This window comes from Parathielavia appendiculata, assembly GCF_033297405.1.
Source record: "Parathielavia appendiculata strain CBS 731.68 unplaced genomic scaffold N657scaffold_78, whole genome shotgun sequence".
Taxonomy (NCBI): domain Eukaryota; kingdom Fungi; phylum Ascomycota; class Sordariomycetes; order Sordariales; family Chaetomiaceae; genus Parathielavia; species Parathielavia appendiculata.
This window is the reverse complement of record NW_026944297.1, coordinates 1-10,754: the sequence shown is the minus strand read 5'-3', so window position 1 is coordinate 10,754 and position 10,754 is coordinate 1. Positions and strand designations below refer to the sequence as shown.

The 10,754-nt window shown below is 54.6% G+C and overlaps 5 protein-coding genes across 5 annotated transcripts; 2 read left to right on the top strand and 3 right to left on the bottom strand.

The window, feature by feature from the left end:
* Positions 1–372: 372 nt before the first annotated feature.
* On the top strand, positions 373–690 carry N657DRAFT_651776 (uncharacterized protein; the record flags this gene model as incomplete). The annotated part of the gene is made up of 1 exon (XM_062794233.1): positions 373–690. A coding segment is annotated over exon 1 (151 nt), but the record flags the coding sequence as incomplete, so codon positions are not given.
* A 1,159-nt stretch (positions 691–1,849) lies between these two features.
* Positions 1,850–3,019, bottom strand: N657DRAFT_556059 (uncharacterized protein; the record flags this gene model as incomplete). The annotated part of the gene is made up of 2 exons (XM_062787937.1): positions 1,850–2,187; positions 2,515–3,019. Coding segments are annotated over 2 exons (843 nt in total), but the record flags the coding sequence as incomplete, so codon positions are not given.
* A 3,594-nt stretch (positions 3,020–6,613) lies between these two features.
* On the bottom strand, positions 6,614–8,470 carry N657DRAFT_651774 (uncharacterized protein). Its single transcript, XM_062794232.1, has 3 exons — positions 7,820–8,470; positions 7,596–7,767; positions 6,614–7,546 (listed from the first exon to the last, which is right to left on the bottom strand). The coding sequence occupies exons 1-3, from the start codon at positions 8,070–8,072 to the stop codon at positions 6,817–6,819; spliced, it is 1,155 nt and encodes a 384-aa protein (XP_062641741.1). The 5' UTR covers positions 8,073–8,470; the 3' UTR covers positions 6,614–6,816.
* A 336-nt stretch (positions 8,471–8,806) lies between these two features.
* Positions 8,807–10,458, top strand: N657DRAFT_651772 (FAS1 domain-containing protein). The gene is made up of 3 exons (XM_062794231.1): positions 8,807–9,522; positions 9,596–9,805; positions 9,862–10,458. The coding sequence occupies exons 1-3, from the start codon at positions 8,960–8,962 to the stop codon at positions 10,010–10,012; spliced, it is 924 nt and encodes a 307-aa protein (XP_062641740.1). The 5' UTR covers positions 8,807–8,959; the 3' UTR covers positions 10,013–10,458.
* Positions 10,271–10,754, bottom strand: N657DRAFT_465542 (uncharacterized protein). The gene has a single exon (XM_062787510.1). The coding sequence runs from the start codon at positions 10,602–10,604 to the stop codon at positions 10,326–10,328; it is 279 nt and encodes a 92-aa protein (XP_062641739.1). The 5' UTR covers positions 10,605–10,754; the 3' UTR covers positions 10,271–10,325.

Sequence of the window (10,754 nt, the reverse complement as noted above, 5' to 3'; positions counted from 1 at the left end):
CTCTCGCCTGCAAACCGGCCAAGCTCCGGGAAGCTCTCGCGGTGACGACCGCCATCTTACCCATCCTGCAAAAGCTCGCACAGCTTCAGAAACCACATTTGCAGCTCCCACAGCTGATCAGACCGCCCAGTATGCTACAAATAGCTACGCTCACGAGTCCGTGGGAAAGCTCTATCCCGAGGCGCGGTTTGAGCCATTACCTACGCCACCACCTTCTCCACCAGCCGCCCTGTTGGCTGCAGTGATTACTGGGTCCGCGCACCGAATGGACATGGGGCTCTGTCCAGGAGGAACGCTTGGGAATGCCAGAGAGGCGCTCACGCAGGGTTCTGTTGCTGTTCAACACGGCGCATTCCATGCTGACGCAGCTCTTGGGTCTCCCGCTGCGCAAGCGAGGATGTTTCCCGCGGACTGTTGGAAAGGAGCTTTCTTTGCCGGCATGAGAGCGACAGTGGTTAAGACTGAGCAGGGCAACCGCATCACAAAAGCGGTCATTGAACGCCGATTGAAGGCTGGAAACAAAATTCATCGCAGAGAAATGCCCGAGCCGCCAAACAGGCATCAAGAGTTTGAAGACATCCACTTGGTGAGCTAGTCAAGAAAGCTGAACATGACCACTTACAAGAGCACGCAAAAATGCGCTCGTGGACCGAGATTCTGACACGTGATCGACGCGCACGAGGGCACAAGGTGCCCAACTGCCGATGGGTATATGTCTACAAATTTGACAAGCATGGCAGATTCATCAAGGCGAAGGCGCGCCTAGTCGTTAGAGGCGACCAACAACTTCGAAACGGAGACCAGAATACTTACGCCGCGACCCTAGCGGGAAGATCGTTCAGAGCCATCATGGCAATCGCCGCACGTTTCGACCCCGAGCTCTTGCAATTCGACGCCGTCAATGCCTTCGTGAACGCCGACCTCGACGAAGACGTCTTCATGCGTATGCCACCAGGACACAGGCGCGCAGGGTGGATACTGAAACTCAACAAGGCGCTCTACGGACTCCGCCGGTCGCCACTTCTCTGGCAACGAGAACTCACACACGCGCTTAGAGCGCTAGGGTATACTCCTGTGCCTCACGAACCCTGCGCTCACAGAAGGAACGGCGTGATCATCTTCTTCTACGTCGACGACATCGTCATCACGTTCAAGAACGCCAAACGCAAAGAAGCGCTCGACACCGTTGAACAGCTCCAGGCCCCGGATGGCCAAGACGCAAGTGCCAGCGATATGCTTCCGCTTTGCGCGGGCGCCTCTGGGTCCACGAATTGAACCGGTTGCGGCGTGTGAAGAACGCGGCGCGGTCCCGATCATTGGGTATGTATTCGAGTACAAATTGGTCGTAGTGGTCCTCCACGATGCCGAGAACGGTTCCGTCTGGGTTCCGAAGGAGCGTTGTTCGCGGCCGCGTGTCCCATTAAATGCCCTGCTCTCGAAGCCTTCTAAGCGACGCGACGTTTGTAGCGAACTCTGGAACGTATGCCACACTCTTCGGGCGGAGCAATTGCTTGTTGCTGAGTGGGTTCTTCAGACAAATGTCGACCTCGCCAAATCCATGGATGCGAAGCCTTCCTTCTCCTGCCCGGAGGTATTGTTCCTTGGAAGCGGCACGAAGATTGTTGAAACGGCTGACTTGATCGCAGACGTGGATAGTTGCGCCAGAGTTGAGGATCATAGAGTTCTTGAGAGGGTATTCGATGCCTGTAAACGCCGCTGCGATGGTCAGGAGGCACGCGCTAACCCTCGCTGGCGGATAGGCTAGTCAATGTTCCTCTTCAGCGCGCGGCTGAGAGTTACTTTCTTTGAGGGCGCTCTTGAGGGGCACTACGGCATCTTTGTCTCCCTTCTTGACGCGCTTCCTGAGCTGTTCGACCCGCTTGCGGAGCTCGGGATCACGATCGATGCGCTCTTGAGCGCGGCCTTCAGCACGCTCAGACGGGTACATGTGTTCCGGCCGGATCTCTGGCCAAGCTGCCCAACTTTCCTCGAGGCTGTGCTTTCTATCGCAGGCTTCGCAACTTGGGGTTGCTCCTTCAGTGTAGCGACGCTTGCTGGCGGTCGTGGGAGCTGGGCTGCGGTTCCTTTTCTTGAGAGGCGCTTGGCTGCGCTGTTTCGAGCGGCGAGGGGGCTCCGAATCGTGCTCTTCCTCGTCAGAGGTATGTCCAGCGAAGGTGACGAACGAGCCTCTATTGATGGTGCGTGGCTTTGAGTTTCTGTCTTTTCGGAGGCGCTCGCGGAAGTCCTTTACGAGCTTGTGGACGGTAAGCTGGTTGCTGTCGATAAGCACTTGGTTGCTGATGGCGTAAGCTTCGCACCAGGATTCGTATCCTGCACTCCTCATGGCTGCTTCGAATTGCGACCACCACATCTGGGAGTTGTTGGTGCTTGGCACTTATGCTTCCTGGGCTTCGCCAATGGCTGTTTCCCAGTTCGAGAGCCAGTCCTGGATGTCTTTCGGCTTGCGATTGAAGATGTTGATTGCAGTGTTGTAGCGCTCGAGCGCTCGGCGACGGTCTGCGAGAGTGTCGGTACCCGCGCGCTCTTTGAGGGCAGCATACCACTCATGCAGCTTTCTATCGTGTTTGCAGGTTGCGTTGTAGATATGGCTAGCGACCGTTTTCTGGACCCAGTTGCTCACGTTGCGGATTCTTTGGCCTTGGGTCTCGTATCGCCGCCAGTTGAACTGGAAGTTGGCGACATCTTGGCGGTATTGCTCCTTCCCAGTCGTTGTCATTTCTGAAAGGTTGCGAGGTGTTCCTTCCGTGTCGACGAGCTCTGGGGTGCCGCCGAGCGTGGCACTTGCAGTGCGCGTGCTCGAAGCGGGCGAATCCAGGAGCTTCGGGTAGTTCGCGAATTTGGGTTCAATCGGTCGCTCCATGAAGTCACCTTTGGAAGCGCTTACGGCGTCGATAAGCTCCCAGAGCTGGTTATCCTGCGCCATGTTGATGAAGCGCAGGTTCCACTCCTTCCAGCTCTCCGGGCCGGTCAGCTTGACAATGCTCCCTGTCGTAGTCATGGTTGCGGTTGCGAGCACCTGAACTTGCGTTCGTGGCTGTTGCTTCGGATTGTTGGGGAAGTGTTGTTGCGAGCCGGGCTCATAACTGTTGGAAAGCCAACAGCCACAATTCCACGGTGACACACTCTATGGGAGCCGTTAAAATAGTAAACTTTTCGAGTGCTTAGGACCAGCCCAGAATCTGTCGATTGAGTTCTCTCCGTCTCCTCAAGTTATCTGGGTACCTCGCAGACCTTATGTAACAGCTGTGTATTACCCTTGACCAGGGTACGACACCGGCAACCCAGTTCCCGAGTTTCAAGTGCCATCACTTCCAACACGTTGATTTGAGCTTTTGTTCGGTCGCGTTGCGTTGCTTTGCTTTGCGTTGGCCCAACGCGCGTTGCAGGGCGTTGCGTTGTTTCCAGCCTTACCCAGCGGGCACACTACCGCGTTGGTTCAACGCAAATCACTGAAAATTGCCCTCAAATCCAACATCTGCACCTTCAACGCAACGCAAATTGGGAGTCGCGTTGCGTTGCGTTGCGTTGTTTCCAGCCTTGCCGCTGGGTCGTACTGTCACAAAATGCTCGATGAGGTCGAGGACGCTTCATTTCGAGACGACCAGAATCGGGGGCGCCAGGACTGTCTTACATCGGGGAGCCGTTGTTGAGGTCACAAAGAGGTGCATCATGCATGTGCGTTAGGGAGATATGTCGGAACGAAGCCGCCTTGATGGCTGCATTCAACGGTTGAATGGTGCCAGCACTGCAACCCCTCTTCCTTACATACTTAGTCCTCTCCCATGCCCATCAACAGCATGGTCAATCAATCACTTTTACCACCTTAAAAATTCAATCCACTGCTTTGACTGGGAATAGCTTCTTCCAGCGCATATCTGAGCGGTCGTCGCCCTGCAGGTTCCAACAAGATATGCTTAAGCGTTATGGCCAGCGCTCCCAACAATCCAATCAATCCAATCCAAGCCTCATAATTGGATTGAATTGAGGCCTTTCTGAATAATGATTGATTGAAGCCCCAGAATTGAATTGAATTGAAGAATTACAATTATAGTCACATGATTCCGGGTGAGGTTATTCCGAGCCGACCGAGTCACTCGGCCCTCTCCAGACATCCAGGTTCCTGATTACAACCCTGCTAAGAGGACCTTGATTTCGCAGCCAATTCTTTAGGCACTGGAGCTTGGATATTGTATGCTCCTGTGTAGAGTGCCTCTGCATTCCCACGGCCAGTTTCGCAAGGCTGAACGTCCTCTCGCACTCCGTTGACATGGGTGGAAGAGAGAGCAAGTCGAGCGCCATCTTTGACAGCCTAGGAAATCGCTCCTGGTTACTCAACCACCATTGCGACGGATCTTCCACCTGCCTAACACGCTCGCCAAGGTAGGCTGCTACCTCATCCAGGCCGTGGAGAGCCTCGGGCGGATCGTAGAAGTCATCTCCATAGAGGTAGTGTGGCCGCCGGCGCTCAGGGCTCACATGGGCTTGTTCCTCGCCTGGATATTCCTCTTCAAAGAACTCCTTGGACTCTCCAACAATCATCTCCGCTCTTCCTCGCTCGTTAACAAAGAATCGTTGTATCCACCTCGCTCTGCAACCAGGGAGCAGTATCATTGCTGCCCAATAAGCTGGAGATGCCTCCATCAAGACCACATACTTCCTGAGCTTCTGAATAGCGATCCCGAGGCTTGTTTGGATTATGTTAGCGCCATCACTGTCGAGGTCCTCAATCACAGGATCTCCAATCTCAATTTGAGGACCGCACGGTGTACCAGGACGTCTGTTTCTGAGTCCTGGGAGATCAACCTCGTAGCCTTCAAACCGCCGTGGCAACTGCGAGGCTCGTTGGGGTCTTCTGGGCTGTGATGGTGGCGGCCGGGGGGACTTTTCCCGAGGCGGTAACTCGAGGGGAACGAGCTCTGGGCTGGCAAACGACGCTTTCTCGAAGGCCTTGGAGTATTGTTGGCTTAACTGTTCGAGGTCCTTGAGCAACGTATATGCGTGGGCGATAACCTCGGCAAAATTGGGTTCCCTGCCCTCAAACTTCTTCGTGATGATTTTGAAAAGCTCAAGAATCGCAAGTGCTTCCGTCAAAATTGACCAGTCCGGGGCTGTAAGGAGCATCTCCTTATTGAGCCGCTTCTGGGGATCTTTTTCCCGGGACCAACGCACCGAAAACACCAACGGGTCCTTCAACACCATTGCCCTCTCAATCATGAGGTAAACAGAGTTCCAGCGGGTGTTATTATCGGCCCGAAGTTGAAGTTTGGCGGTATTGGCGTCAAGCAGGATAGAACCGAATTCTTCTCGCTCCTCCTCGGATAACTTGGCCCTTGGCAACCTCAAGAAAGCTCTCGCGGCGCTGAGGACTGCGGCGAATGAAATGCACAAGGTAGTGGAGCTTTCCAATGGGCCCAGCTTTCCGCCATTGCCTCAGAAGCTCTCCCTCTTGCTCATTGTCAAGGCGGGCTTGAGGACTTTCCTCGAGTGTTTGAAGGATGTTCTTATTGTTTCCCTCAAGGAAGGCTTTGGCAACAAGATTGAGGACTTGGCCAAAGCAGCGGAGTCGGCGCTTCCTCTTTAGCTTCGTGATTTCGACGGCAGTCAGCGCGGGGTTGAGGTGTTGTAGTACGGCAGAGATGCAGCCATCATTTGAATCCACATTGTCGGACTGGAAATAATCCAATTGCTGGGCCAGGCCAAAGCGCTCGACGACAGCAACAACTCCTTGGGCTAGGTTATCACCGCTGTGGCTCCCTTTGATCCTTTCGAGGGCCAGTAGATGTGTTTTCAGGGTTCCTGAACCGTCAAGGTAGTGCCCAACTACCGCCAATAGGGCGATGGAGTTTGGATGATGTCCATGGGTCGAAAGAGAGGTGTTTCTTGAAGGCCGGAGCTGATGCTAAAGACCGCTTGAGCAAGGCGAATTGTTGGGCGAAAAGGTCGTCTAACCACTTCCTCACTGTCGACCCAGACTCTGGTAATAAGGAAGCAACCTTCTCAGCGTTTAACTGCATCAACAGACTCCGGAAATGAGAGTTCTGGACGAGTGAAAAAGGTAGGTTATATTCGACGATCCAGTTGAGCATCGTCTCCCTAAACATCTCTGAGGTGCTCTTTAATATAGGAACTCGAAGTGCGTGACTCGCTGTAGCAACAGACCGTAACCCAGCAGCCAATCGTACGCGTTTGCTTGGACCCTCAACACTGCTGTTGATCTCTTCGGCATTACCAGCTGTTTCGGTAATCCTATGGGACTTCTTCAGGTGTTGAGCAGCAGCGCTTGTAGCCTGGGAGTTGAAGATGCTGGAACACAGCTCACAACACCAGAAAGAGCCATCAGCCTTGTCCCCTTGTAACCGCGTGAGCCAGATACTGTAACGGGCTGGGCCCGGTGCGAGCCTCGGCGACTCTCGGCCAATACCAAGCCCCCTGATGAGGCTATTCCCACTCGCTCCACAGCACACCGAACCTTCTAGCAACGCGCTCAGACCAGCGCGCCTACGAGGATAAGTATGCTTGCGAGCTACCAGAGTCTGTCGTCTCTCCTTTTCTTCTCCAAGTTCAGTGTACTCGTAGAGTCGTCATCAGCTATTTGCAATATACTACCTGAGACCGTTACATGTAGTGCCCACTACATTCTAGAATTTATACACATACAGATTATTTCTACCCCTCATTTTCTCATCATACCCATTATGAGAAGCCCTCGATCCGTAGATATAGACTCAACTATGAAAACCCGTCATCCCTCCGCATCACTTTGGTAGGGCTTCACTCCTACACCTTAAAACTCGCTCAACTCTCCATTCCTCTCTCCGCTGGCAACTCAGCTATATATCCCCTATCGCCCTGTGCACCCCCAAACCCCCCCTGCTGACCCGGCTGCAGCGGCGGCGAATACTTCTGCTGCTGATACCCCGCCGCACCAACCTGCGTCTCAGGCGAGACATTCCCAAACTGCTGCTGCTCCGGATATCCCCCTTGCTGCTGCTGCTGCTGCTGTGGAGGCGATGACGTGCCCTGCACAAAAAAAAATTCTGGCGGCGGCGGCGGCGGGCTCCTCACCATAGTCGGCTGGTCGATACCTATGTAACCCTGCGCTGGAAGTTGGGACATATGCGGGTCTTGGTAGGGGTTTGAACTAGGGGATTGTTGTGGTTGTCGGGTAGTGCCGGCGCCAGTAGCGACGGTAGCGGCGGCGTTCTCCTGCTTCTTGTTGTGGCGCATTAGCGCCCAGATGCCGAGGACAATGAGGGCGATTGCGCAGAAACCTCCGACCACGCCGCCTACGATGGGGCCGACGGGGGTGGGGGTGGGCGGAGGCGGGGTGGAGGTGGTGGGGGGAGGACGAGGGTTGGGGTCAGTAGGGGTAGTGGTAGAAGGGCTTGTCGGCGTGCTGCTCTCGACCGGGGTGAACCAAATTTCTTCCGTGCCGGCGGCCACGGCGCAGCCGAGCAGGGTGAAGCCGCGCAAGGCTTGGTCTTGGTAGAGGTAGGTGGCACAGTAAGGGTAGCGCGAGTCGCCGCTGTCATGTATAAGCGTAAGTCTGGTTACTCGGGTTTGGACGGACATACCACCACTGGGTGTAGCCGTTCTTTGTCGTGAAACTATCGCGGTCCGTGGAGTCGTAGCACGTTGTCCAGATCGGGCAGGCCGAAGCGGTAGTAGCATCGGCGCAGCAGCCAATATAAGAATTGATCGAGTTATACACACAACGGGCGGTCGCATCGCAATACACTGACAAGGCTGTGTCGTATTAGTCGATATAATTTACATCGAGCACCTTGGGTGGACTAACATCGACTCCCACTCACATAACCGCACGTGTTATCGTCCGAGCCACGGGCCTCTAGGATTCCCCTTGGCTTTGAGGCTCCTAGAGGAGGTGTTGCTGTTGGCACTGGCGGTTCCATGCCGAGAGAGGGCATGTAGCCAAGAAGCGTCTCCTGGGGAGGAACCCATCTCGGGCCGTTGTTACTCCACTTCAACGCTTTGGCGTCAACCGGGCCGAGAGCATAGCTCAAGACTGCGCGGCCAACGGCCCTCCTCATGCCTGGGAGGAAAAGCAAGTGACGAGCTCGTTGGCTATGTGGGATCAGCGACGGAACGAGGGGGTGTTTCCGTCAATGAGAACAGGCACGCTTTCTCTGCCACGAAAAATGCACCAGGGAAACCTCGGATACGGGTGCACAGCAACGGGTGCGTCCCGCTTTTGAGGATTGGTTTGATGGGGCTCTGTGGCCCAGGCCAGACCTTCAGCTGAACGCCAGGCCCGACATACCGTGTGTGACTTGCTGGAGGCCCGCCACTGGTGTGGGTGGCGAGAGAAGACGGTGACGAGGAGGTGTCGTCAAAACAGCTAATACCTTACGTCATGACGCCCGGTCTTTCTTCAACAAGAGTTGAAGAGAAGACCGGGCGTCAGTCTCACAGTCATAACCTGAGTCGGTTACGCTAAACGAGTTCTGATTGGCCCAGAAGATCGGAAGCCGGCGCAAGCGCTGTACTGCCCAAGTTGACCGCGGAAGCGGGCTGCAGGCGCACAGGCCTGCGCTGCTTTCGTCTCTCCAGATCCCCGCATGAGCCGCACGGAACTTACCGCCCAGCCGGCCGAGCTCACGTACCGCGCGAGACAATGGTTGTAATGAGGGACGACTCTACGCGTAATTAGCCCCCGGCAAGTGCCGAGGACGCTAGCCAATGGAAACACAATTCCCGCGGAGGCGGGGGGTCATACCGGTACCAAGACGGTTCCATTTTGGCCGCAGCCATATAATTAGTACAAGAACGAAGTATTGCACGCCAGATTTCAATATAATGTGGCTCACAATCTCACCCGAGCTCATGTTGTCGGCTATGCGATGGGCAGAACAGAGCCTCTATATCCTCCGTCCTATTTGATGTCGCCAAGCATCGCGCGACTAAGCCGCTCTCTGCCATGTTTTCGTCAATTGGGGGATTTTATTGCCTCGCAGCCTTCGCGTCTGGGGTCGCGGCCGCACCTGCATCAGACTTGTCTGCTGCGCTGGCGGGTTTCCCATCCCTCACCAGCTTGAAAAGTCTCGTTGATCAACGTCCAGCTGTCTTCGATGCCCTTCTCTCAAGTCACCCAAGCGTCACGGTGCTCGCGCCGGACAATGATGCCTTCGCCAAATACTCCTCAACTAATGGGCAGCCGCTGTCTCAGGCAGCCTCCGCCGACCTCAACAACATCTTGTCCTACCACATTCTCGGCGCGGGGTTGACCTCTGCCAACTTCAGCGCTGCCAGGGGAATAACTATCCCCACACTTCTGCAGGGCGAGCTGTACAACAACCGCTCGGCTGGCGCTGAGCTGACCCAGACTTTCGGAGCCGACGCCAATGGGCAGGTGGTCTACGTCCAGGCCCGGCAGCACGAGGATGCAGGCTTTAGCCTGCAGGCCGGGGGGGATGCCGATGCAGCGATCTTGATGGCGCTTGACAAGACATGGCCGGGAGGCTATCTCCATATAGTAAACCAGTGAGTCCACGCTACTGCTAGCTATCCGGCTGACAGACCGAATTACCTTCTAACAAATTGACGGTGCGCGTAGGGTTCTAGATCTCCCCAGAAACTGCTCCAATACGCTGGAAGGTGAATCTTCATTGAAGACGCTGAGTGAATCGCTGGAGAATACCGACGTCTACGATGCCATCGATTACGCGTCCAATGTGACATGCTTGGCCCCGAGTAACGCAGCGTTCGAAGCCGCCGGCAATCCACAGGAAAACCTGAGCCGCTCCGAGTTGAACTCGATAATGTGGTAAGACTTTTCACATTCAAGCGGTTTGCGAACAACAAACTAACCGGCAAATAAAGGTCCTATGCTCTCCCGCAGCCTCTATACCCAGATCACATCCGCGATGGCATGGAACTCACATCTATGGGAAACACAACAATCAAAATCACCCTGAAAGGAAACGATACGTATTTTAATGACGCCAAAGTTGTCCAGTCCCCTTTGCTGTAAGTCCGGCGTCGACACTGGCCCACCTCTCTCTCATAATAATTGTTTTCTCATCAGGACGAACAACGGATTAATCTATGTTTTGAATAAAATCCTGGCTTCCCCGTCTCAGAATAACACTGCAACAACTTCTAGCGCGGCCCCATCAAGCTCCCCGACGACGTCTGGTGCCAGCGGCCCTGTCACAGTCGACCGGTACTTACTAGTGGTCCTCGCAGTAGTTTTAGTATTAATGTTGGTGGCTTTCGACTGAAAAGATATAGGTCAGGGCTTTTTACACTAAATATGTCGTTATGGCTCTTCATTGGGCACGAGGTCAACCGCTGTCGGAGCGCGATTTGACCAGCTTGGGATCTGCTCGGTGAAAGGTATAAGCAACGAATAACGCTATGAGATGGGCGTCTGCTATAGGCTTAGGGTACAACAGAGATTGTAATGACAGAGTGACAAAAAATACAATTAAAATCGCTTTCTCCCTGGATCCAATATGTATCGGCTTCCAGTTCTTGCAGCGGAAGAGCTGGTGCGCCGCATTCGCGGCATATGCAGGCGTCTTCACCGGATGCCGTATAACAACAAAGCAGGACGCCATCATCCTGGGGGGTAGTTTTTTGTGGGTCCATTTCTCTGGGTACGTAGCTACGCGCGTTTGAATGGTTCGGTACGATTGGGGCACTTCAGACCAGCGCTCTCAACTGTAACGGTCTCAGGCAGTATATTGCAACTAGCTGATGACGACTCTACG